This window comes from Anopheles merus, chromosome 2R, assembly GCF_017562075.2.
Source record: "Anopheles merus strain MAF chromosome 2R, AmerM5.1, whole genome shotgun sequence".
NCBI classification, from domain to species: Eukaryota; Metazoa; Arthropoda; class Insecta; order Diptera; family Culicidae; genus Anopheles; species Anopheles merus.
This window is the reverse complement of record NC_054082.1, coordinates 24,373,616-24,399,091: the sequence shown is the minus strand read 5'-3', so window position 1 is coordinate 24,399,091 and position 25,476 is coordinate 24,373,616. Positions and strand designations below refer to the sequence as shown.

General features: G+C 49.3%; 2 protein-coding genes across 9 annotated transcripts in view; one reads left to right on the top strand and one right to left on the bottom strand.

Annotated features, from left to right (window-relative positions):
- Positions 1-1,533: 1,533 nt before the first annotated feature.
- Positions 1,534-8,167, top strand: LOC121587997 (sorting nexin-13-like). Of its 7 annotated transcripts, XM_041905438.1 has the most exons (10): positions 1,534-1,644; positions 1,723-2,018; positions 2,124-2,230; positions 2,944-3,447; positions 3,773-4,885; positions 4,964-5,119; positions 5,199-5,314; positions 5,388-6,524; positions 6,611-6,966; positions 7,031-8,167. In XM_041905438.1, the coding sequence occupies exons 2-10, from the start codon at positions 1,906-1,908 to the stop codon at positions 7,446-7,448; spliced, it is 4,020 nt and encodes a 1,339-aa protein (XP_041761372.1). In that variant the 5' UTR covers positions 1,534-1,644; positions 1,723-1,905; the 3' UTR covers positions 7,449-8,167. The 7 variants fall into 7 exon arrangements, with proteins under 7 accessions (XP_041761372.1, XP_041761373.1, XP_041761371.1 ...); XM_041905439.1 differs by lacking the exon at positions 1,534-1,644 and having other exon boundaries at positions 1,651-2,018; positions 2,995-3,447; XM_041905437.1 differs by lacking the exon at positions 1,534-1,644 and having other exon boundaries at positions 1,651-2,018.
- Positions 8,168-10,899: 2,732 nt separating this feature from the next.
- LOC121588011 (zinc finger protein squeeze) overlaps positions 10,900-25,476 on the bottom strand; it is a 32,854-nt gene continuing 18,277 nt past the window's right edge. For both annotated transcript variants that reach the window (XM_041905474.1, XM_041905475.1), the window contains exons 4-5: positions 11,544-12,603; positions 10,900-11,431 (exon numbers count right to left, since the gene is read on the bottom strand). In XM_041905474.1, the coding sequence (XP_041761408.1) occupies positions 10,920-11,431; positions 11,544-12,603 (1,572 nt within the window). In that variant the 3' untranslated portion in view covers positions 10,900-10,919. The remainder of the gene's footprint in view (positions 11,432-11,543; positions 12,604-25,476) is intronic.

The following is a 25,476-nucleotide window of genomic DNA, read 5'->3' as shown; positions in this document are numbered from 1 at the left end:
TATCAATAATCAATCAATAACCACATCATTGCTTAATCGTTCAATTATGTCCGAAACCCAGTACTTTAGCTGTTTTAACTTGCTAAAAGTTTGTTCGTTGTGCGATATATTTGTTCATAGTTTCGTTAGAACTACTCAAGCGCCATGTATGCACTAAACGAATCCTAAGCGGGGTCTAAACGACTCAAGCTCTTAACCTAATAGGAAACCAAAAAGGCTCCATTTAGCATATGGAAAACGACTGGTGCATTTTTTTAATATAAAAAAAGGTTTGTGGCGCTATCTGTTGGTGGGATAGCCAGGCAGTGTAGTTTTTATTGCTTTGATAGCTTTCAACCTCTCTCTGTACTGTTGTATAGTGTCGTATAAATGTTTGCTCGGAAAGTTAAAAGACTATTTAGGCTATGAGTATTACTAGGTCAACGAAACAAATTACTAGGTCGACAAATCGCAACAGATGAAGCTTAAACGACTGAAAAATTAAAAAAAATCCATTGAAATAATAAGGAATCCAAGTGCCACAAATCCACTAAACGACCACTAAACGGGTTCTAAACGACTCAAGCTCTCTACCTAAACGGAATATAGAAAGCAGCAGACGGAGCGTTTAGCAGACGGTGAACTTTTTTTTTCTCCTCTTTTTGAGGTTATACCCCGGTTCGGTACACGGAGTCCAGCTTCCTGGGCCCTCCGCCACTAGTCCGTGATTGCGTTTTACTGCGAACCTCTTAAGTTTAGGACCAGCTACTAAGGCTATATGTCCTAGACGGTGAACGACTCATGCATTCTAAAAATAGCAAAAAAGCTGGTGGCACCATCTGTTGGTAGGAAACCCAACCAGTGGAGCTTCCTCGCTTGAAGCTAAACTCCAATGTAAACCACCCGCACTAAAGCAAGTGAGATTTGAGGAATGGTCGTTGGTGTTGATACCCATGTATCTGACCACACGACCATTAATATAGATTTTTGCTCAAAAAGTTAGAAGGCCATATAGGTCATAATTAGATGAAACTTATCGAAACACATTGCAAGAAAAGGACAGCAATATAAAGATACGCCATCAATTGAGCAAACCAAAGAAGCTTTCGTTTTTTTTTCTATGAATATTTGATTTTCCAGTCGTTTAAGCTTAATCTGTGGCGCTTGAGAAGTTTCATAGCTTCTATGGTTTGCTCTATAGATAGCGTTTTTGTTTCGCTTACCATACCCATCTAACTTTCTGAGCAAAAATTAATAAGAATGGTCTTGTGGTCTGATACACGGGATCGACCGTCCGTCATTTCTCACATACTTTTGTGCTGATGGTTTCACATTAATAAGCCGTTTAGACCCCGTTTAGAAGTCGTTTAGCGGATTTGTGGCGCTTGGATCCATCTATTGGCCAAATCACATAAACATTGTAGCTCTCATTTTTTCTGGCCATTCAATTTTCCAGTCATTTAATTTTAAACGGCGATAATTGGTTACGCCCCCAGCAAAATTAGCTCGCTGACTCGCTCTCGTATTCAACCGAAAGCCTTTTAAATTTGTTGCTTGGGCAAGCACCGAGCGCACATCTGTCATCTGTCAACGGTGTAGCTGACAGCTACAAATGGCGTAACCTGCCGTGCTATCGATTTCGACAGTCAACATCGCAACACGAATGTAAGCAAAACAACAAATCCGCTTGCGTATTGTTTTCGTGAAAAGTGGTCCTCCTCTGGTCCTCTCATTATCTTTCAGCTTGCTTGCAACGATGTTCTGGACTTGCTGCCACAGCACCACCACCACCGAGACCAGGTTGTGAATCATCTAAGGACAACGAGCTATAGAATGTGACCTACCTAAGGCGTAGTGCAGTGGACGACCGAACAAAAACAAAACCTCCCCTTCCCCTCCCTTCTCCGGGAAACAACAAACACAAGGATGGAATTTAAGTACGCCAGCTGGATCGCGCTCAGCGTCGCCGTGTCGATCAATCTGTTCGGAGTGTTCTGGGTCACGACCATGGTTATCGGTTTGGTGCTCTTCCTGCTCGGGTAAGCCGTATGCTGATCGTCCCTTATCAGGCGTGGCTCGGTCCCATTGTGTCACCCTTTGCTCAATGCTCTACTTGTCCTTTCCTTTTGTCCCCTCCCCCACAGATTTCTTACCATACTGTACTTACAACATAGCGATCTGGACAAATTCCTCGACAGTGGCCTACTGGAGAATCCGCTGGACGAACCAAAATCGCTCGGACTTAGTATCGGTATGTAGTAGGCGGTGGAAGCTGGAAACCCAAAACACGCATGCGATTCGGTGCTGTCGTTGCGATCCCTTTTGATTTGCTGGCCGCTTTTGTTCCGTAACATTTACTTATAATTGTGAATTGGCTGACTGTTTGTTTTGTTTTGTCCGTTGATGTTGCTTTTGTTTCGTGTGTTAACTTCTTTTTTTTTTTGTATGTGTTTGAATCATTCACATATCTACCACATCCCGATTGGAGTCAATTTGCCGTCGTTTTCGTTCATTTCCTTCATTATTTCGTTCGTTTTTGGTGTGCTTTTTAGTCATTCCTAAGCAGTGTTCTATCGCCTCATCGGGAATCCCACTTTATATTCTCACACTATCTTTTTCTCTTTCCCCGTGCAATACCATTACATACACGAACTAAAAACGAAAACGAAATTAAACCCGAAAACCGCTACCATGCAATACAATGCACCCGTGCACCACCATGCTAATCATACGAAAATTCAACCATCCATCCCGTTGCTACTAATCTGTTTCGGATTCCAACTCAAAAATGATTACGATCCGTCACGCTCGGCACACGCTAATAACCTCTTGGGCAAACCTCGGCGGTACTGTGGTACTTGCCGATGAAAACCAAAAACCCTGCATTTTTGCCACGCCTTTGCCTCCACAAAAAAAAAAAAAACAAAAACAAACAAACAATTGCCCCACACCCACCGTGTACAGTCTGTGACCCTAAGCCCGGTAATTTGCTACTCATTTCGCCCAACATCAAAGTGCAAACCGAATCGAGTCGAGGGGCAAAAGCGCCCCACCAGCCGCCCGGTACCGGTGATCCGTCCGGCGCCGCCGCCGGGGGCCACGGTACCCGCCGGCGCAACTTTCTCGATGCCGGAATCGAGCTGCTGTTTAAGAAGCGCGAACCACGAACCGGCGTCGGCGAGCAGCCAGCAAAAGCGAACGCAATCACGGACCACCTAATGCACCGTGGCCACCATTTGCACCACTTCCACCAACGGGACCATCATACCATTCTAGATACGAGCCCGGTCGCCGATCGGCCGCCAGCACTGCACCGGCAGCCCTCGCCCGGGGAGGAACGGGGAGGCCGCGGCTGGAGACCGTTCGAGAGCATTAAGATACACACGGACAAGCGGCAGGCGGCAGCAGGGTCGACGGCGTCGTCTAGCGGAGCGGACCACGAATCGGACAAGCATCGAAGGAAAGATGGTAAACATGCTCACACATCCTCGAAAAGGGAAAAGCTCCTCGCTGCGGCTCTTATTTTGATTGTTTTACCGTTTAAGAAGGTGTAGGGATGGTTTTGTGTTTTTTTTTTCGTTCAATGTGCGCTTTAGTTTGGGCGGGCTTGAGTGGTGAAGTAGCAGGATTTAAGGCTAGTGCTAGCTTAGAGATTCTATCTAGAAATTACTTCCCATTAGTAGAAAGGTTAGAACTCCCAAGGGTATAAAGCATCGAACGATCTCGTCTCGATCAGTATGCTTTCCGTCCGTCCGACTGCTTAATGATCTTCCTTGCTCTTTCCACCCTGCAGTAGGAAACGTTTCCATCGGCGAAGAAGTGTCCGTCGCCTCAACGCCACTCTCCTCGTTCAAATCGTACCTCACCCATCCGGAGGTTCTGCTGCACCGGCACGAAACGCCGCCCGGCTCGCCGAAGAAGAAAAAGATCCTGAGCGGCAACAAACCGATCGATCAGCTGATCCACACCATCCTCGACTACGTGGTGCGCGATTTCATCGACTCCTGGTACACGATCGTGTCGGACAATCGCGAGTTTTCCGAGTGCAACATACGCACCAGCATCGAATCGCTCATCCTGCAAATATGCAACCGCGTGCGATCGGTCGATCTGCTGCCGCTAATGACGACCCGACTGATCGACGATCTGGCCAAGCATACACGGTTCTATCGGCTCGCCACCCAGGAGGTGACAAACAGTGCCAACAGCAAAAGCTCCTCCACCACTAACGCCACCACCGCCACCATCCTGGACCAGCAGAAGCGGCTGAAGATGCACGAGAAGCTGTCGCCGCAGCGCCGCACGCTGAAGGTGGAGGGCCACCGGCGCAACAAGAGCGAAACCGACCTGACCTGGCAGCTGGGCCAGGCCGCTCTGCAAAAGAACGTGGCCAACTCGCGGTTCTACAACGTCCCGGTGGATGAGCAATCGCTCGGCGATCCGGAAACGATGCTGCTGAACGCGTTCTTCGGCTTCTGCGACGAGTACCGCAGCGAGTGCCTGGAGCCGGACGCACTGAACGAGTACTTCCGGCGGGTGTCCGAGACGGTGCTGTACTTTGTGCTGCCGGAGGAGGACTTTAACTGTCTGGCGCTGCGCACGCTGCTGTGCAATCTGCTCGCGAACAGTTTGCTGAAGCCGGCGTTCAGCACGCTGGCCGAGCCGGACTTTATCAACCTGCAGATCGCGAAACAGTTCACGAAGGAGCCGCCGGCGGGCGAGTTTCTGCTGAAGATGATCCGCCAGTCGACGGATCTGTCGGAGCTGCGCGCCTGCCGCCAGCTGATTACCAAAGAGATGGACGCGAAGTACAAGGACAGCAGCTGCAGTGCGGAGCTGGCCAGTCTGAAGTACACCCAGAAGCTGATCGATCTGCGCATCAGCCATCTGCAGAACAACAAGAATGGTAAGGTGGTGTAGATAGGTTGTGCGGGAATGTCACTTTTTGTTCTTTTCATTTGGAACTTCTTTTCTCCCCGGCAAGACTTTGGCAAGACGGAGCGCGACAAAGCGTCCACCAGCCTGCCCCAGCTCACGCTGGACGATATACTGCGGAAGGAGCTGGCCGTGTTCTACTATCTGGACTATCTTAGTGTATTAAATCTGCAAAAGTATGTGATATTTTATCTCACCGCTCAAGGTAAGCGATCGGGAAGGGTTTGGTGCGTTGCTGTTCAGTCTTACTTCACCCGCGCTTTCGTCGTGTTTGCCCGTTTTAGAATGGAAAATTAGTACCAGCCAATGCTACTCCGAGATGCAGACGAATAAATCGAAGCTCAGTCGGGAGGAACTGCTCCGCAGCATTCGCGACAAGGCGAGCAGTCTGTACCAAGAGGTCAGTCTCATCAGTGCCAGTCCATCTGCCTGGCCTGCCGTACCTAAACTGGTCCCTTTTCCCCCTGTTTCAGTATCTGCAACCCTCCTCGCCCAACTACCTGAACATCGATCCCGGGCTGATAGAGGCGCTGAACTTCCGGCTGAACGATCCCACCATCCAGCCGGAGAACACCTGGTTCGACTCGATCTGCAAGTACATCTACGAGAAGCAGAAGAACGAGGAAGTGTTCCTGAACAACTTCTACCAGAGTGTGGCCTACAAGCAGCTGCTGCGCGAGCTGGACTTTCACAACGCGCACGATCCGGACATGCCGTCGCTCGACCACCTGACCGTGCTGGGCGGACTGTCGGGCCACAGTGACAGTGCGAGCGACACGAACAGTGGCGACATACGCTTCGACGAGACGGACGACGATGAGGACGGTGCGACGACGGGCACGCAACCTGCTACCACCACCACGCTATCGCCGCCCATCACGGTGGACATTAAGGAGGAGCACGATGTGCGGGCGGGCACCAGTGTCGCGAAGAAACCGTCCCCTTCCAGCCTGTTCCCGACCACCGTCAACACGATCAAGCACGCCCGCTCGCACAGCGACTGTACCGGGATGTTTGCCGCGATCAACGATCTCAACATCGAGCAGCTGCGCCAATCGTCCGACTGTTCCAGCAACGATTCGGGCAGTGAGGCAACGGCCGTGTTGTCTGCGCCCCGCCGCATCCCGGCACCCCATCTGACGGACGTGTCCTCTGTCCATGAAGCGAACCATCATCATCAGCAGCAGGGCCATCATTACCACCACCACCACCACCATCATCAGTACAAGCATAAGCTGTCCGCGCGCATCATCAACACGGCGATACACTGCGAGGGCCACTATGCGGTGTACGCGATCCAGGTGCACGTGATCGAGGATAATCACCACAAGAGCTGGCACATCTACCGGCGCTACTCGAAGTTTCTCGAGCTGAAGAAGCTGCTGGTGAAGCGGTTTCCCGCCCTCGACCGGGTCCCGTTCCCCGCGAAGAAAGCGTTCCAGAACACGCAGCGCGCCGTGCTGGAGCACCGGATGGAGATACTGAACCGGTTTTTGGCGGAAATCTGCGCGAAGGCCGAACTGTCCGAGGAGATGATGGCGATCATACGGAACTTTCTCGAGCCGGACACGGACGACCGGAAGATGCACGGTGGACCGGTGGTAAAGACGGTACGGCAGTTGTTTTGTAATATTTGCCTCTCTTTCTCTCTCCCTCTCTAACGTTTGCTTTCCTTTCCCGGCACGGGCCTGCTTAGATCGAGAGTCTCAAGTCGGGCATGAGCAAGATACGCAACATGCCCGACACGCTCGTCGGCGGCATCTCGCGCATGTTCGTTGGCAAGAGTGCGCTGAAGGAGCGCAGCTTCTACGACATCCAGGACATACCGACGCTCGAGCTGAAGCAGTCCGAGTATCCGGCCCTCGCCTCCGCTCTCAACCTGCTGGACGAGGTGTTTGATTTGCAGAACAAATCGCAATGGTTGCGCCGCGGGCTGATTAACCGGCTGCTCGGTGCACCGTGGGTTAGCCACGCAACGAACAAGCGCATCGTGCAGGGCGCTAGCAGTCTGCTGGCACCGGACAAGCTGGAGGCGATCCTTTCCTCGATACTGTAAGTGTTTTTTTTTTTTGCTTTATAAAAGCACACACCAACATCTCCTCCTTCTTTTGTTCAGCAACAACGTGTGGCCCGAGGGCGATCGCTTCAATCCAACCACACCGCTGCGCGAAGACAGTACCCGGTTGCGCACGAAGCTGGCGGCAAAGATTTCCCTATTTGCGCTCCTGTCGGACGATCTGAAGCATGTGGTCGGTTCGGTGACGTGCAACAGCGGGCTGCTCAACTTCTTCCAGATGCTGCAGAACAAGAAGCTAAATACACGCCTACTGCTCATCCTGTTCAACCGGTTGCTGGTGGTGATCCTGCAGACGGAGAGCGTTACCAAGCACGCCCAGCTGTTGCTGAACACGCCCGGGGGAGCCGGGGGGACGACGAACGGTACGGACGAGGGGGCACCGACTGCTGCAACGATACGCGTCGGCGCAACGGCGGGCCTAATGTCCGGTGCACGGAAGCCTTCCAGATATTCGTAAATTCTTCAAAAGCATTCCAAACGAAACAGCGAAACGAAACAGTATGCGATGTTGCTTGCAGAAGTGGGCAGAAGCTAACCTATTTTTTTTTAACGAAACTGTATTAATTGAGATGCTATGTTTGATTTGCATTGCTTTTATCGCGCCATTCCAACATTGATTGGTATTGATTTAGTGTTTTTGCTGTGTTTTATTAGTTAGACCTTCATTAGGGCCGTTTTTACTGTTAATGTCGTTAATACGTGTCGTTTATGGTGGCATTTTATGGTATTGCAATGGTGTTTTAGTGTATTGTTTGATGCCGAGCGCCTCTCTTCATTGCTTTGTTGGTACACTTTCTTACAAGCGTTATAGAGTAGACCCACATATCAGGTGCTTAAAAACAACGTGTTCCTTTTCCCTCCGTTTGCTTTTGCGCTGTTCTCTCGCTTTGGGCCATATTTTGAAGCTTCTTGAAAGGGGTGGGGAAGGGTGAAACACCTTTTTGGTGCCGATGGAAGGAGGACGAAAGGATCAAATCGTCTGCGAGAGGCTGTAATTGTGTAGAGTACATTATATTATTGTTGTGTGTAGCGAAAAGAGGGAATAAAAACGATGAAACTAAACATCAAGTGTACATATGGACGCTTAAGAACGATGCAATTCCGAATCGTGGTGCAACACAACACGATAGCTAATGAAAGAAGGGAGAAAATTTTCATTTCGGACTTGAAATAAAAGCAAAAAACAAACACAAAACGGGGAAATTATTTTAAATTATGTTGTGTGTTGTTTTTCTTTTTCGGTACTCTGTTTTATTTAATCATAAAAGATTTGTTTTGCATCAGCTGGCGCGCTACTGTTTTTGTTTTGTTTTTGTTTGCTACTGGCTACTGCTGCTGCTGCTGCTGCTGCTTATCTTCCTCTTACTCCTCCTCTTGTGGACTCCTTCGAGGGAGTTTTTCTTTTACCATACCTTTTTTCCATGTTTGTTCTGTCGTCGTGTATCTTTCTTTAATTTCTACACACTCTTCCGACGACCAAACACAACACTACGGCTAAACACACTTCGCTACTACATTAAACCGCCGGTACACTCTCACACACACCACGACGCCCATACCTAGCGTGGTGTGGGGCACATCATCACATCTCTCTTCTTCTTTGCCTCTAAATCTAAACGCGTTTTCCTTCTTTTCTTTTTAATTTATACGCAGTTTGCTACCGGCTTTAGAGCACGTACCTTATCCACTTACCACTACTTCTACTACCTTTCTGCTAAGTTAGCTCTGTTGCTGTGTTTTGTGTACACCCTCAATTCGTTTTGTGTTGTTCACTTTTTCTTACTCTCCCCCTTTTCTTTTCCATTTTTTTTTGTTGTCCATGTTTGTTGTGGGTGAAGTGAGTTTTGTTTGTTTATTTTTGCTCTGTTTCTTGTTGCATGTTTCCTGTGTTGCTATTCATAATTTGAAGAAGATACGAATCTCGTGCTGTGCTACACCTTTTAAGTAAATATCTGTCTCACCCAGTGTCCCTTTTTCTCTCGAACCTCCACTTTGGATGTGTGTGTGTGTGTGTGTGCGCGACAAACGATCGTTCCGGTTTGCACTTTCTTCGAGAAAGTGGAAACAATTCTTGAGGTGTGGCAGCATTACCACCCCACCCCACCCCATTGCGGAACGATCAGGAGTTTACGTTTTAGTGTGCACACACGCACACACACACCCACAGATATACACAAACATTTGCTTCTAATGATACGTTTGCTCTCGTGTACAAATGAAACTTAAGCAGTAAGGCAACTAAAATTTATGTAGTAAAAAAAAAAGAAAGGAAACTATTATCCCCCCCACACACACCGACACAAGCCAAGACACGTGTCCGATCAAGCTCTTTATCCCTTTCGCCAACCACTCCGCGCTCTTCTTTCTCTCTCTCTCTCTCCTCTGTCCTTCTCACCCACACAAGATTGTGTGTTTTTTTGGGTTTTTAAATGCATCTTTTTTGTTTGTTTCAATACACTGTGAGTTGAGTTGGAAGAAGCGAAAGCGCGAAGAACGACGGGGGAAAGCGTCGACATAAAAGCAGAGACCCTTGGTAGCTTGGGGAGGGTGTTGTTTTGTTTTAATTTGTACAATAACGCAACAGGAGTAGTAGTAACACACACACACACCCAGGAGAGCACACACACTTCGAGTGATAGTACATTGATAGAGATGTTTTACATATACATATATTCTTGTATGTATCTATATATATAATATTTATAGCTACTCCCCTTTGTTTTCCTTTGCCTATATTTACATGATCGCCACTTTTACCTTCTTTTTTTGTTTTGCTTGTCGCGATCGCTCCACGATCGTCCAAACACGATCGTTCGATTACTTACAATTAGGGCGCGCTTGTGGGCGGGGTTGTGCTGGAAGGATGTGTTGCGCTTGTGATTGTAGGTGGGGAGGTCGGGCCGTTTGCTTCTAAAAATTAAGAATTCACTTGTTTCTTTGTCTACAATTTTGTCCCCTTCACGCACATACATACACGCACACACACACACTTGTTTAACACTTTCTTCAAACGTTTTGCCGTTCAACCAATGCGTACTATAAAATAAAATCACCGAGATCCTTTTGTTCCCCACCACTCTCATCGTGCACAAATTTCTCTCTCTCTCTCTCTCTTTCTCTCTCGAATTGAATAAGTGTGTGTGCACGTATGTGTATTTGTGTGCGTGTGTCTTCTTCTTCTTCTTTGGCTCAACAACCGATGCCGGTCAAGGCCTGCCAACCCACTTGTGGGGTTGGCTTTCAGTGACTTATTGATTTCCCCCCATAGCAGGATAGTCAGTCCTACGTATGGCGGCACGGTCTATTTGGGGCTTGAACCCATGACGGGCATGTTGTTAAGTCGTACGAGTTGACGACTGTACCATGAGACCGGCGGGGTGTGCGTGTGTACCAATGGGCAAAAGAGAACGAGGGTTTCAACCCCACTCCACCATGAGAGAGTCTGAAGATGTTCAGAAAAAAATCACATTAAAATCAAGCCTACGGTGCTGGGTGTTACTGAGAGGGTGCCGAAAGGGAGGAAGAAAGAGAAGAAGAATGCAAGGGCACACTCCCTTGTTCCCTTTTCCTAACCCCCCCCCCCTCTTTTGAGCGACCATTCAGCGCGTCCTTGGCGGAGGTATCAAATCAAAGAAATTGCAATATAAACCCAAAAAGTCGCCTACTTGGACGTAAAAATCTCGGGTCACACGATCGTACGTGTGTTAGTATGGTATACCTGTGTGTGTGTGTGTGTGTGCGCGCACTTTCGCCCTATAATTACATCCTTGCCTCACACACATACTCATATACACACACACATACTAAATACAAAAAAGGACCGCTTGAACCCGCCCGATCACGCCCCAACAACACACAACACACCGCCGCTACCACCACCAACAACAATCCTGCCCGGATGCTGTTGCTGCGTCCGAGCCGCGAGCTACTATTTCTCCACCTTCCCGACGCCGCCACCCATCAGCAAATGTTCGCCGGACAGCAGGCCACCTCCACCACCACCGCCACCACCGCCCGGCTGGTGCGCGTAGTTGCGGATCTGGTGCAGGGAGATGAGCTGGTTCGGGAAGCCGTTGGCGGCGGCCGCCGCCACCGCTGCCGCGTTCTGGTTGATCGCCTTCTGGTTCTGGAAGCTGATCGCGTCGTACAGGTACGAGGGTGGCGCCGCCGCCGCCCGCTGTTGGGCCGCCGCAACCAGCTGCTGCTGGTGGTGCTGGTGGGCCGCCGCCAGACTGTTCAGGTGCGGCGGCATCACGTTGATCGGCGTAAAGGCGGACGTGTTCGAGGCGGCGGATGAGGAGTTCGATTGGTTGTTAACGTGCTGCTGCTGCTGCTGCTGCTGGGAGTTGTTGTGCCGGATGACGACCAGATCTTCGCCGACCTCGTCCGCCGAGTTGGCGGAGCTGCTGCTCCCGTTCAAGTTACGATGATGCTGCGGATCTGGAAAGATGGAACAGATAAGAAGCTACCATCAGGCGCTATCGCACCGCACTGTTGTTCCGTTGGAATTGGAAAACCGGGCGCTCGACACACTTCCACCGCGATGCCTTACCGTTGGCGGCGTTACCGCCCGCTCCGCTGCCCCCGTTGCTGCTGAAATCGTACTGTTGTTGTTGCTGCTGCTGCTGTTGCTGCTGTTGCTGTTGCTGCTGTTGCTGCTGCTGCTGCTGTTGCATTGCTTCCGCTAGGCTGGCGGCCGAATCCGGACTCACCTTCGGCCAGTAGGGATGCTCCAGCCCGACGGCTGCCGCTGCGGCCGCCGCATTACCGACCACCATGCCGCCCATCCGATTCAGGCCGAGCCCGGCCAGCCCGGCCAGCCCGACGGCAGCCGCATCGGCCACTGCTGCCGCCGCCACTGCCGCCGCATTGGCCGCCGTCGCAGCACCACCACCTGCGCCACCCCCATTGGGGCTGCCGGCGCCACTGTTGTTGTTAGCGTTACTGTTGTTAGCGTTACTGCTAGCGTTATTGCTGCCACCGTTTGCCGCTCCGGAACCGGCCGAAGCGTTGGCGCCACTCGCTGCCGCTGCGCCGGCACCCCCACCGCTACCGCCACTGCCTCCACCGCCACCACCGCCGCCGCCACCGGCGGCCCTGTTGCGGCGCTTTTCCTCCTTTTCCGCGTGCTTCTGCATGTGCTTCGCCAGGTACGTTTCCTGCGTGTACGATTTGCCGCACAGCTGGCAGATGTGCGTCTTCAGATGCTTCGAGTCCTTGTGCTTGGGGATGTGCTCGAGCAGGGACGCCTCGTCGGTGAAGCACTTGTAGCACGAGTTGCACTTGAACGGTTTGTCCGTCTGATGGCACCGCGAGTGGGACTGCAGGTTGGACAGCTGGGAGAACGCTTTCGGGCAGCCCGGATGGCGACACTTGTACGGCTTGTCGCCGGTGTGCGTCCGGATGTGCTGCTGCAGATGCGATAGCTGGGTGAACTTGCGCTGGCAGATCTCGCACCGGTACGGCTTGATGCCGAGATGTATCCGCGTGTGCTGCGACAGGTAGCTCGAGTTGGCGAACGATTTCGTGCACTGGGTGCATTTGTACGGTTTGGTTTCGCGCATCTGCAGCGTGCCGCCGTGCAGCTCCAGGTTCGCCTTCGCGGAGAAGATCTGTTGTTTTCGGGGGAGAGAAAGAACACATTTTTTAATTAGCGAAGGACATTACGGCAATAAGAGAGTGTTTGTTGTTGTTGTTGATGAAGCACCAGCAAAGCACCGAGCGGAGCGCAAATCGAAACTGTGGTTTCGGGGCCTACTGTGGTTGACGACCTTGCCCTTCAAAGATGGAATGGGCGATTGGAGCTTAAGTGGTGTTTACACGCGGCTTCGGAACCACGGAAGAGTGCTGCTGTGCTCCACGGCCTCTCGAAAACGCATCCAAGAAGGCGTGTTGCATCTTACCGGGGCGGTGTGTGTAAGTGTGATCCTCGCAAAGCTGTTCAAACATTTGAATGAATGTCCTCCTCATCACCACCACCACGAGGACAAGTGCCTTAATTATGTTGGCACAACACCGAGAGCTGGCGGCTTTGGCGATCGATCATTAATCAACTGGCACAAGTGATTGAAGTGGGTTAGTCTTGAGGAGAAGCAGTCGTAATTAGTCAATTAAGGGGTCGTTCGTTTTGCGTGGTGCGGTTGTAGGGGAAGCAGTTTGCATAAACCCGCAGCACATTCGCCACATGCTCTCCATGCGATTGCGTTGCCGAAAAAAATGTTGCTCCCCCAGCTACAAACCCCGACCGATCTCACACTTCACCAACACTTTGCTCTGAGCGTCTGGGTCCAGGGCGCTGTTGTGTAGTGTTGGTTTCCTTCACCGGCAACTATACGCAGTGCTGCAAAATGTCATGAGCATCACGAGATATTCACCAAAGAAAAAAATTAACATATCCGTTCGTCATTGCTGACGCTCAATGAAAGTGACTCTGACTGACAAGCTAAGCTTAATGCCGGCGCAAACATAATCAGGGGGTTTTCTGGCTGTGAACAGTGCTGCCAAATGCCACTGTTTCAGTCACCAACACTCATGACTGAATCGAAGCTCAAATCAGTACACGTACACCACTGAGATGATCAGAGGTGAGACTCTGAACAGTTGGTCGACCAATCACATGCTTGGTGACATTTTGTTGAGCACCCAACTTTTGGTCACTCACCTGGTCACGACCTTATCTATCGATGATAATCACGACATTCTTGGAATATACTTGGCATGTGTGGTCCTAAACAACAAAATGAGCATTCTTTCTCGCTCTCTCTGCTTTGATTGTCTGTCTGGGGTCAAACAGAGCGATAAACCAAGCTCATTTTGTTTCTTAGAACCACTCTCACGCATCGTATATTACCAATGACTAACGAGATGATCACCGAAAGGAAAAATGTCGCGACCAAGTGACTGCCCCAATGTCTCCGGACATGTGATGATCGCAACAACCGTTTGAGTCTCACCTCTGATCATCACAGTAGAACTCATAATGCTGACATTTTTTTTTGTTTCAGACGGAATTTGTCATGACTATGCCAGTGACAGTAAAAAAAATCATGACACAGTGACTGACCAAGCACTGGTATGCATTGGTCACACCAATCGTTTTGAGTATCATCACCTCTGATTATCACAATTGAGTACGTGAAGCTGACATGGATTTTGTTTCAGTCAGATTTTTTTTTATGACATTGACAGTGAAATTTTGCAGCACTGACTCTACGTACCACACACACACACACACACACACACGCGCGCGCGCACACAAAACGGAACTCAGTAGCGGTCAAGGTCAAGATGGTGGCGCGGTGATGCGGGGCGAAATAGAACAAAACAAAAATCCAGCGTGCTCTGAATTGCTTCATTCAAACTGTAAGCGGAGGGGGGGAGCTGCTAAAGGCGTAGTACGGGGCACATTCCGAGGAGGTGTGGAACCGGCACGACGACAACAACGTCTCGTGTGTTGCTATGTTTTGAACGTTTCGGTTTTGAAGATACGTGGACGAGGTGATCTTTTTGAAAATTGTATTAAAATTACCTGCAAATAGGCAACTTCTTTTCGACCGAAAGTTACTCTCTAATTACAAGAAGGGGTACAAACACATGATCACGCCAAATCGCAACGTGTGCGTGAAGTTTTTTTTTTGTTGTTGTGGAAACTAGCAAGTCATCTCTTTTGCCACACCACTACTGACGCGTGGAGTTTTGTGGCTTGTGGTCTTAGCGAGCACGGAAAGGAACCTACCAAAACTCCCAAACCCGCACGCGCCATTCGCTTCAAGGCCGATCGATGTACTACTGCAGGCCAAGGCGCCCCAGAAGCTATAATTATGGTGCCAAACGGGGGCAGAACAAGCTTATGCTGTTCCGGCAGGCAAGAGCTGAGGCTGATCTTCTCATCATCCAAGTCCTCCTCTCCGTCATGGTTTACATTTTTCTGGTAAATTTTTTTATATATTTTAAACACACAAAAGAAGATGGAGTAGCATCAGCTGTTTCAGGGAGGTTAAGGCATGGGTATTTTTAATAAAAGCGTGCATAAAGATCGCAAGCATTCGTCTACAACATGAGGCGAAGAGATCGCGGAATAACTCCCAAAGCATCCCTTTTACGTCAAAAGCTACCCTTTTTTTGCACATAATTTCTAACATTTGTTTTGCGATCTCTCCTAGTGGGTTGTGGAGCTGCTTGTGTACATTGCTCCTCCCCTAACCCGTACCCGTTCTCGATCGCGTAACACTGATCGTTCGTTCGTTTGCTAACAAACACCAACTCTTCCGCGCGCGTCTGCCGTTTCCCGCGCAGAACTTCAATTGGTCGTGAAGAGGTGCAAAAGAAAAACATACCCATTACGCACTCCGCAACACACACACACGTAGGGCAAATAAATGCTAAATTGTGCGTCACAACAACATCACCACCAGCATCGTCGGCGTTGTGCGCGCCCATCAAATATCCATTTAGCTCTTGAGAAGAATGGGAGGATGAGGAGCTTGAGCTGTGTTTGGAGATGGGGTGTGTATGTCCGGGATAGGGGATAAGAGTGTCCAGCAGAAGGTGCCAGACTATCGGTGGCCTTCCCTCTTCATTATCCAGACAGACAGAGAGAAAAAGAGAGGAAAGTTTATTAGAGAGAAGCATTGCCAGCATTGCTAAAACCCCCTGGCTCGATCGAAGCATCGTACTCCGTGTTTTAGAGACGGCGAGCGGTTGGCTCTTCCCGTCTAATATGTTCTCTCTAGTGGTTCTTTGAATGAGTGCCTCCCCCATCTCCTTTTTGGCTGAGGAGGAACCGATCGCTCGGTGGCACACGTTCGGCGTTTGGTCAAATTTGTAAAATCAAACATAAACAAAGTGGAGAGACTCGAATGAAGAGCTCTCCCCGCAGCTGTCACCCCCCCCCCCCGCTTCTTTCCTTACTTGGGGGAGGCAGAAAATGGGAGTGCTGTAGTAGATAGCAAGTTCCCTCTGTCTCTCTCTCTCTCTCTCTCGGTAGCATAACCTGATGGGGCAAGAATGCAGAAAAAGTAAACACAGTAATGCTCCTTTTGCGGAGCTTTAGAGTCATGTTTAGTTTGGAGTTTCGTCACACACACACACAGAGGCTCGGAGAGATTTGACAAATAATTCTTCCTCTCATTGTCGACCCAAATCGGGCTGGGCGCGACTGATGAACGGTGGCTCAAATGGAGTGACACACCACCAAGACAGCCGTGTAGTTCAAGTTCGAGTACCCTAAACGAGGACGTGTGGTGTTCTCGAGTAGACAACAATATGTCTAATACATAACAATTATTGGAAGAAATTGGCGGGACATTGTAATGTATAGCAGAGTATTGATTAATTTAGAAAATACTTTAAAATAAACTGTAAAATAATGTTAAATGTTTAAGTGAAGCTGAATTTGGTACAATATTGAAGTACAGGAATGTTCAGGAAAGAGATACATGAACAGAAATTTGAACCCCCTGGGTTGGAAAATGACAAAGCTAAAACCTTATCACAAAACTGCTGAGCATGAGAGGTAGGAGTGGATTTTCCATTGTAGTGACGACGGTATCATTGCTGATTGAAAATTGAAATACTTTCCCCCCCCTTTTAACGAGCAGGAGAGTGTACACTTTTATCCTTTTCCCAACCTCTCTCTCCTTTCCAAACTCCCTCCCTCGATCGTGTGCGCCGTCCATAAAAGATCGTCTCGAGCAAACCCGGTCGACACGACAGAGCTGCCAGCAGCTTCTTTCTCGTTGGGCACTGGAAAGGAATGTGCAAAAGAAAACATCATCCCCCCCCTAGTGGGGCTACATTTTCCGTTCCAATCGCGAGACAGAGAGTTGGGGGCAAGGAGGTGTGTATGTGTCGGTGTAAAGGACGTCGTTTGCTTTCCTTTTGCACGATAAAGGAACGGTAAATCCAGCCAGCCAGCAGCAGCAGCGCCTTCTTCGATGCCATTCTGACAGGAGAGAAGAATCGTTGAACGACCGACGATGACGACACGACGATGTGTTTTCGTATCGTTTATTATTTTTATTCCCTTTCCCATCCATCCACCCATTCGGGTCCATTCCTTTTGCTGTCGAAGAGGCATGGAGGATCGTAGTCAATTCTATCAATTTCTAGTGGAGTACCTTCGCCACCACTACTGCCCCATCCATCCTGCCCCGGTCTGTGATAATATGGAAAGGCACAGGGCGGGGGAAAAAAGAGCCAAAAATCAAAACACCCAACGGCATACACTCTCTCTCTATCTCTCTCTTTCTCTCACACACGGAAAAGGACCGCAACGGAACAGGTGACTGAGGGATGATGCGCTGGTGGAGGACGACGACGAGTGGGATATATTGGCCACTGCTGATGCGCTGTTGCTCCTAGTCCTTCCTTCACCTTCACCGCTTCTCACTCCTGCCCACCCGCCCACACCACTCGTGTTTTGTTTTTGTTATTCTTTCATTTTCTTTTGCTGCTCGACAAAAAAAAAAACACATTCGACAGCAGCAGCAGCAGAGTGTCGGGTGTTTTCTTCACATTTTGCCGTTCTACATTTCCGCCCACCCGGCGCACCATCTATCATTCTTCCTGGTGCTTCCACCAACCCCTTTATTGTCACTTGGCTGATGTGTTGTTTTTGGTTTTTCTGTTGATTTTGCTGTTGTTTTGATTGTGTGTTTTTTTTTCGTTTCGTTTCGTTTCGTTTATATTTGGTGGCGTTCTCTCTCGCTCTCGCTCTCGCTCTCATCCCTTCACATCACACGGGTTACTGCGATTCGCGCGAGAATCATTCTCGCTTGTGTTTTTGTGTTTGCGTGTGCGTGTGTGTGTGTGGAAGGACAAGAGCGGGAGGGGACGGTGGAAGCTTGAGTTGTTTTACATTTATTTTTATTTTATTTTAATGCTTCTTTTTTGCCTTTCCACTTTACCGTCTCGCTCACATTCCAGTCCATGCCAACTGCCCAACTGTGTGTGTGTGTTTGTTTGTAGGTGTGTGCAAAAGTGGATTTTGGGTTGCACACTTTTTTCTTCTTCTTTACCTTTTCGGTCGTTTGAAAAAGGGAGATCGAAACAGACAGAAACGGAAACAAAACGAGCTTTGTGTGTGTGTGTGTGTGTGTGTGTGTGTGTGTGTGTGTGTGTGTGTGTGTGTGTGAGAGAGAGCGGGTTTTTTTTGCGTGTGCGTAAAACTCCCGCCCGTTCAAGCACATGGGGTGGGAGAGAGAGGGGGTGTGCGTAAATCATGCTAAAAAATGAATTGCATTCTCCAGAACTGCAGCATGCAGCACCGTGTATGCACCATTCTCCAGCAACACAACACACAAAAGAGGAAAGGAAGGTGAAAAAGGGGAAAAAGAAGAGCATCGTGTGCTCGAGAATTGCATGCAGTGCAGTTGCTCACACAGTGGAAACGGATGTATGTATGCAAAATGCATCCCCACCCCCTCTCCTCCCGGAAGCATCCTCTTCTACCCTCGGCTTGCCCTTTTCTGCACAGGATTACCAGCGGAGTGGAAAATGGTTCGCGGTGAAAAACATGTTAGTCTCAAACCTCGGGGTGGGAAAGGCTTAAGATTGTTCCCCCTCCCACACTTCATTGGCAGAATGCAATGTGGGTGGAATTATGCATATGTGTACTTGAGTATGTGTGTGTTTGTGTTCGTGTGTGATTTAAAATGAAAAGATAAAAGGATACAAAATAACTCTGCTTCTTCATCCTTTTCGCGGGGGTCGCGTTCGCGTTTGAATAAAAGCGGGTGCTCACCTTCACATCGAGATCGTCCGACTCTTCGCTCTTTTCCCGCTTCACCGGTATGGAGGCCGGATTAATCTTGCCCTCCTCGCTGGCAAGCAAAAGCTGCCCAAACACTGGTGCCATCATGACTGGGGCAGGAGGGAACGGTAGTGAACCGTCAACTGGATGTGTAAATGCACTGGTAATATATTCCTTACGGAACCGCGATAAAGGAATACCTCCTGCTTCGCGCACCCACTAACACTGTCACAATCTATTATTGATCTATATGATTTTTACTAATTTTTTGTTTAAATTTTTAAATTATTGCACTTTTGCTTATCACGTACACCACCACGCCCTCGTTCTTCTCGTTAGCCGCTCAACTTTGCCGCGACGGCCACTGCAGCTTCATTATTGCCCGGCGTTCGTACTACACCAACCACAGGGGAGAAGGGAAAAGCACGGTTTGTTATTGTTTCTCCAATGAGTGTGCGTGTCTGCGTGTCTGTGTGTGTGTGTGTGTGTTTTAAAGGAAAATGAGATGCGCATACACCCCCGTGTGTGTGTCTTCATCTCACTAGGCGGGAATTGCTGCACACACAGGAGCACACTGGCACACTGGCATGTTTTAACCTATACCGACGACCGAAGTAAGCAGCTATTCGGGGGTGGAAAAAAACATTAGAAAATGCACACCGCCAACAACAATAAAAAACTGTTCACTTCCACATTACTCTAACGTAAAGGAAAAAGCGAAGGATGTATTCCTTAATCGCGGAGGGAAGAAAAAATGGACTGGGAAAACTCGCTCGCTCTGTCAAAAATCGCAGCAAGCGCCGACGACGACAACGCACACCCGAACAAAGCGAACCGTAGCAGGCCAATGTGTGTGTGTGGCGTGTCGGTTCGGTGTTGGACCGTGTGTGCTGCTGCTGCTGCTGCTGGCGGCCACCTCTGTCCTTGGGGGTGGTGTCCGCCGTTTTTGGGGGGAGTTGCCAAGGAGGAGACGCGAGATGAGCATCCCTTTTTGGCTGGCTTGTTCTCTCTCCCCGGCAGGAAAAACTCTCACGTGCGAAAACCCGACACACACACACACACACACACGGGGGGACAGATCTGATTTCGATATCACTTTTTGTGGGGGTTTTAGTGCGTGCTCTCTCTCTCTCTCTCTCTCTCTCTCTCTCTCTCTCTCTCTCTCTCTCGCGGGTGTTTTAATTTTGGCTTCCCGGAGACGATTTTTTGTGGCGCTGGCTGGCTGGCTCTCTTGTAACAACACACAGCGCGCGCACCACAAATCGAAAGGCGAACACGACGGCAGACGGTTTTTTTGTTCGTTCTCTTCTACGGACTGTCTGTGCGTGTGTGTGTGTGTTACCTTCTTTTGTGACCGTTGTTTGTGGGTGGCGCGGGGGGAGAGCGACAGTAACGCGCAAGAAGGGACTGGGGGGGTATAACTCACGCGCTTTGCCGCACGCTCTCGCACACAACTAGCAGCGCACGAGGGGGGATATCTCGCTCGTGTACACGCGTGTGTACGCCATTTGAGTTTTTTGTGCCCAGAACGCACACACTTCTTTGGCCCATCTTGATTTTTTTTTCTTCAAATGCTCACACACATTTTTACTGGCTTTTTTAAGGGAACTTTTTCCGAGGGAGTGAATGTTTTGTTTGCCACAACAGAACTGTCGAGAAAAAGTGGACACCAAACCAATATATTTGCTCTGGCACGTGGAATCACACAGTTTTGCCTCCCAAAATGTATGCAAATGCAACAATAACAATTTGCCAGAAGGACAGATTTTGGTACCCACACACACACAGCCACAGGCAGCGGTTTTATAGAATAAACACACAGGTTAATACTATTTTTTTGGTGAGCCACAAATTAAAACGAGATCTAGTTTGAACGACATCGCGCGCGCGCTTCTCCACGATGAGGTTAAGAATAACAATAAAGCACACACACAAACACACACACACATACACCAATAATAGGGAAGGAAAAGGGCACTTTTAACGCGGGAGGACTGGCTGCTGTTTTTTTCGGTCGACCGACCGACCATCCACTTTGCTCCGTACGCGGCAAACAAGTGTAGTGTGTGCGAGCGTGCCCACACGGAGAGCAGCACACACAAGGACGGGGGAATTGTTCGCACAGTCGCGCGCACACATTCGTACGACACACATCACACACACACACACGCACCTCGGGGGAGAAGAAGAGCAAAAACAAAAAATAAGCCTCTTGCTAAGTAAACACACGCGACAAAATTCTGCCAAATTCAAACGAGCGCACACACATTCCTGCATCCGTCGCCGCCGCCGCCGCCACCACACACGCATGGAACGACGAGAGTCGTCGCTCGTTTCGCGTGAACAAAAAACCACACACACACACACACACACACACACAGAACCACACACGGCCTACACAGTACTGCGCTGCACGCACACAGTCACACACTCGTACGCATCGCGCACACACACACGGTCAAGGGAAAGGGTGATGGGCCTGCTAAGAGGGAATAAAAAAAACTGCCGCGATGGTCGAAAAATTAACGCCACTCGAATTCCCTCCTCTCTGCCTCCCGACTGCACGGGATCATTTCCATGGAAATGATTGCCGCTTAAAACTAAACAAAACTAACGCACCAACACCAACACACACACGCGCGCGCATGGACACCGAAAAAATGGGCAGGCAAAAAAAAGGAAAACACTTTTTTCATCTTCCTCAAGTGCGGCGCGATTTTTTCACTCTCTCTCTCTTTCTCGCTCTCTCGCATCTTCTCGGCTCTTGTGTCGTTTCTCGCCTACTGCTGAGCGCGGGAGACCAATCGGGAGGATATCAGTGTGTGTGTCATTTCAACATTTTTTTACCTCTTACTTGTGGCTATTTTTTGCCTCAACAACGGCGGGGAGCGACACCCGTCGCCACCGACACTCACTTAGAGTTGGGAAAGAAAAATGCATTTTTCTGCCGAATACAAAGCGGTGGAAAAGTTTTTATCCTCCCGCTACCTGGCTCTTCCAAGCTAATCCACACACGCTGGAGAGAGAGAGAGCGCTCACAAAAAGTATTCGCAGGTTTTGCAAAAAAAATCTCCCCCACCCCCACTTCCTCCTCCCACCTCCTAACCAACCAACATATCACGAACGTCACACACAGCGTCACCGAGAGGGCCCCCCCAAAGAACGGCACAAGGCAGTATCACAGCACACAGCGAGATAAACAATAAAGCGGAAAAAACGCAACACCCCGATGCCACACAAACGCAATTACAAACTGCACTTTTGATTACATTTGCCGCGGGATCATTTTTTTGCGTAACGTCGCATTTTGCACTCAAAAAAACACTTGACGCGAGCACAGCCGAGCAAAAACACATCCGCACGCTTCGAATGGTAAGAAAAAAAGAGATGCGTTACAAGGCGTTACCTCGCCCAAGACGACGGCTAGAAGCGCAACACGCCGCGCACGGGAAAGAGAGAGAGAGCGAGCACGGAGCGAGATGGTCGAACATCTCGCTCTCTCAATGTGTGTGCACAGTTTTTGCGCTGGTGCCTGCTGGCAAAACGCACACACATGTAGCTTTGCGCTCAGAAGGAACATGAGGCCGTAACACAAAGCAAGCGAAAGCGAGACCGCACACAACTACTGCTGCACTGGTCGCGCACAGCTCGAACGGGTGTGTTACACTGAATGCGAGCAATGTTGTCCAGTTTACGATGGCACGTCTCACTGTGCGGTGAGCGATGCTGGTGCTCGAATTGCGCGTAACTCACACGCCCGCTCACGCGTTACACTTTGCTCACTATGGGGCGGTGAGCTGTGCCGCGTGCGTTTGGTGAGATGAGATAAGAGACAGCATGAGACACCAGTGTACGTGCTATGTGGAGGGATTTCTGCAATTGGCGCAGTTCTTCGCATAATTCGACGTGTTTTGGAGTGTGTCGAAAATTGAAATTTTACTTAAAAATTATGAAATTGTTTTATGAAAAATTACGCAAATGAAATATATAAATTTTTCTATAAAATTGAACAAATAAAGGAATGGAACAATAACTGTCTTCTCCTTTACATCGACCGAAACAAAAAATTAAAATCGGTTAAAAATTCGTTTTACTGTATTCATTTTTTTATTACTTTTCAATTTCTCCCCCCCCCCCCCTAACATTCCAATTTACTCCACATGTAACACACCTACACACATACACAAACACACACTCAAAAACGTCATTTTTCTCATCACTTTCCCCAAAAGCGCGCGCGCGTGGGGGCGGATAAACGACGAGCAGGGCCGCTTTTAGCAGATTCTTTAATCGACCATCTCCTCCTTTTTTAAAGATTTTTTTATCGATTCCAGAGGGCACCTCACACGCCTTCCCTCTCGCCACGCATCATACAAACACGCCGGGTCAAGCATGAGCAACAAGAAGGGCGCGCGCGCGCGCGTCGTGTCCGTGCGTGTGTGCGGGTTTTGTAGCATATTATGTACAATACTCTCTCTCTCTCTCTCTCTCATTGCCACCTCCCGTACCCGTGGCCAGATGTACAAAAACTCACCTTTAAAAAAAAGGAAACGAAAAAACCGGCCACAACCCGGGTGCCGGGGAAAAACCTTTTGGCAATATATCGAGGGATGAATTTTCCCTTTTCTCTTCAGGGCGCCCTGCGTTAGATGAGTGTGTGTATTTTTTTTTTGTTTTCTCGCCCTTACATTAAAAAAGGGACAGCCAAGCCAACACATATACCGGTGGCGCGCAGGGGGCAGCGAATGGCGCGGAGAGGGTATTCAGCCCGAACGCAACACTACCGGACCTCGTCGGCACTGAGGGGATGGTCAAGTGAGGGGAGAGCCGAGCGGGAGGGAAAAAGGACGCCACTGTTCGGGGTGCTGCAGGACAACGGAATGTTTGCAAAATAGTCCGAGAGGGACGGAACGGACCGACCGAACCGGGGGAAAAAAATTCGACCGTTAAGGTTTTGAAGGGACTTGGACACACACACACACACACACAAACAGGGAAGAAGGGCTACGCTTTTTATGTGTGTTGAAAGGGAGGGGTGGTGCAGACGGGAGGACGGACGGGTTTAGTTCGGTACACGTTTGTCGGGGCCGAGTTTTGCGGTGAAAATGGGGGAATTTCCCTAAATTTTTCATCTCCTCGCTGGAAACTGAATTATTTAGCCACCATGTTTCTCGCTGTAAAAGTGTGTGTGTTTGTGTTTGACACACATTCTAGCAGCATAAAAGCATTGCAAAGTTTGACACTCTTTCGATGAGTTTCTCCAAATCACCACACGAAAAAGTAAGAAAATGGAAAATGGATGAAAAAAGGACCAAAAATTTACATACTGCAGTTCGTTGCAGCACGCCAAAAACAGCGCGCACCACCATATTTCCCGCAGGGCAACGAACGATAATGCCAGAACCCAACCCCAACCAGCAGTGCCCCCTCAAAAAAAAAAATCTCCAAAAATTCTTTCCCCCGACCAAAAGCAGCGAAAAAATAAAAAGAAATGCTCAAACTTCCACGTTGAAGGTTTTCCTCTGTTTCCCCCCCTTCCATCATCAAGTCTTAAAAAACGCGCTACGGAACAACCCTCACTGCCCTTCTGTGTGCCTCACCACTCCCTTCCCCCTCCCATCACCCTTTCTCACGCTCTCTTTCGCTCCCTTTCAAAAAATGCATAAAACCGCGAAAATCTGCACACACGCACACGTGCTTTTCGCTCCATAAATATATATACAGGCACACACACACACACACACGCGTATACGGACACACCGCCCGCAGACCCGCGAGCGCGAACTAATGAAAAAAAAAGCGCGACGAGAAGAAAAAGAAACCATTCCCAAACACAGCGAAAAAAGAAAGAAAGAAAAAAGACGACGGCAGCAAAAGCCTCGCGAGAAAAGAAGAAAAAAAAACGCACACTCCCAATCGACAAGAGCGAATCTCCTCCACTTTCGTTTTGATGTTGTGTTTCCTCTTCTGCTTCTACTTCTTGTTCGTCTTCTGACTCGTTTGCCCTTTTTTTTTGGTTGTTGCTGCTGTTAATGCTTGGCGTTACTACTTGCGTGTCGCGCGAATGTGTCTCGTCGTTTCGAAGCTTTTCATCCGCACCACCGCCGCGCTTGTCAACGTGCGCCCTCGCCTTCCCACTCCACCCACCCCCCCCATGTTTCGGAAAAAGGTAGGCGAAACTTGAAAAAAATCCCACCTCACATCCCCAACGAAAGCGGCCCTAAACACCAACGCATCATTCATGCGCGACAGCGGCGCCCCGAACAAATGCAACCCAGCGAGACAAAAAACACAACGAAAGCAAGCGCCTAGAGAGAGAGAGAGAAAAAAAGGAAAAACTGCCAAAAAATGTGTGTGCGGTTTTTTTTTTCTCTTGTGAACCCGTTTCATTCTTCCCATAAACACTACCAACCACCCCACAACATACGCTTGTAGTGGTGGACCCCCCGCCCGCGTGTATGTCTGTTTCTCTGTCCCACGCTCTGTCGCTCTGACTCTCTTTCTTTCTCTCTTGCTGGCGCGCTCTATGGTTGCTGCTGCTGGTCGGTGATGCTAATGCTGCTGCTGCCGTTAGTCGAAAGGTAAGGCAAGCGAATGTGTGTGTGTATGTGTGTATGCGTGTGCGCGCGCGCGCGCACATACACTGTCACTTGTAGCTCAAAAAACCGAAAACGAACCCAAAAAATAAAAAAAACGCAGGGGGTGAGATGAGATTTCGGTTTTTTTTTCCTTC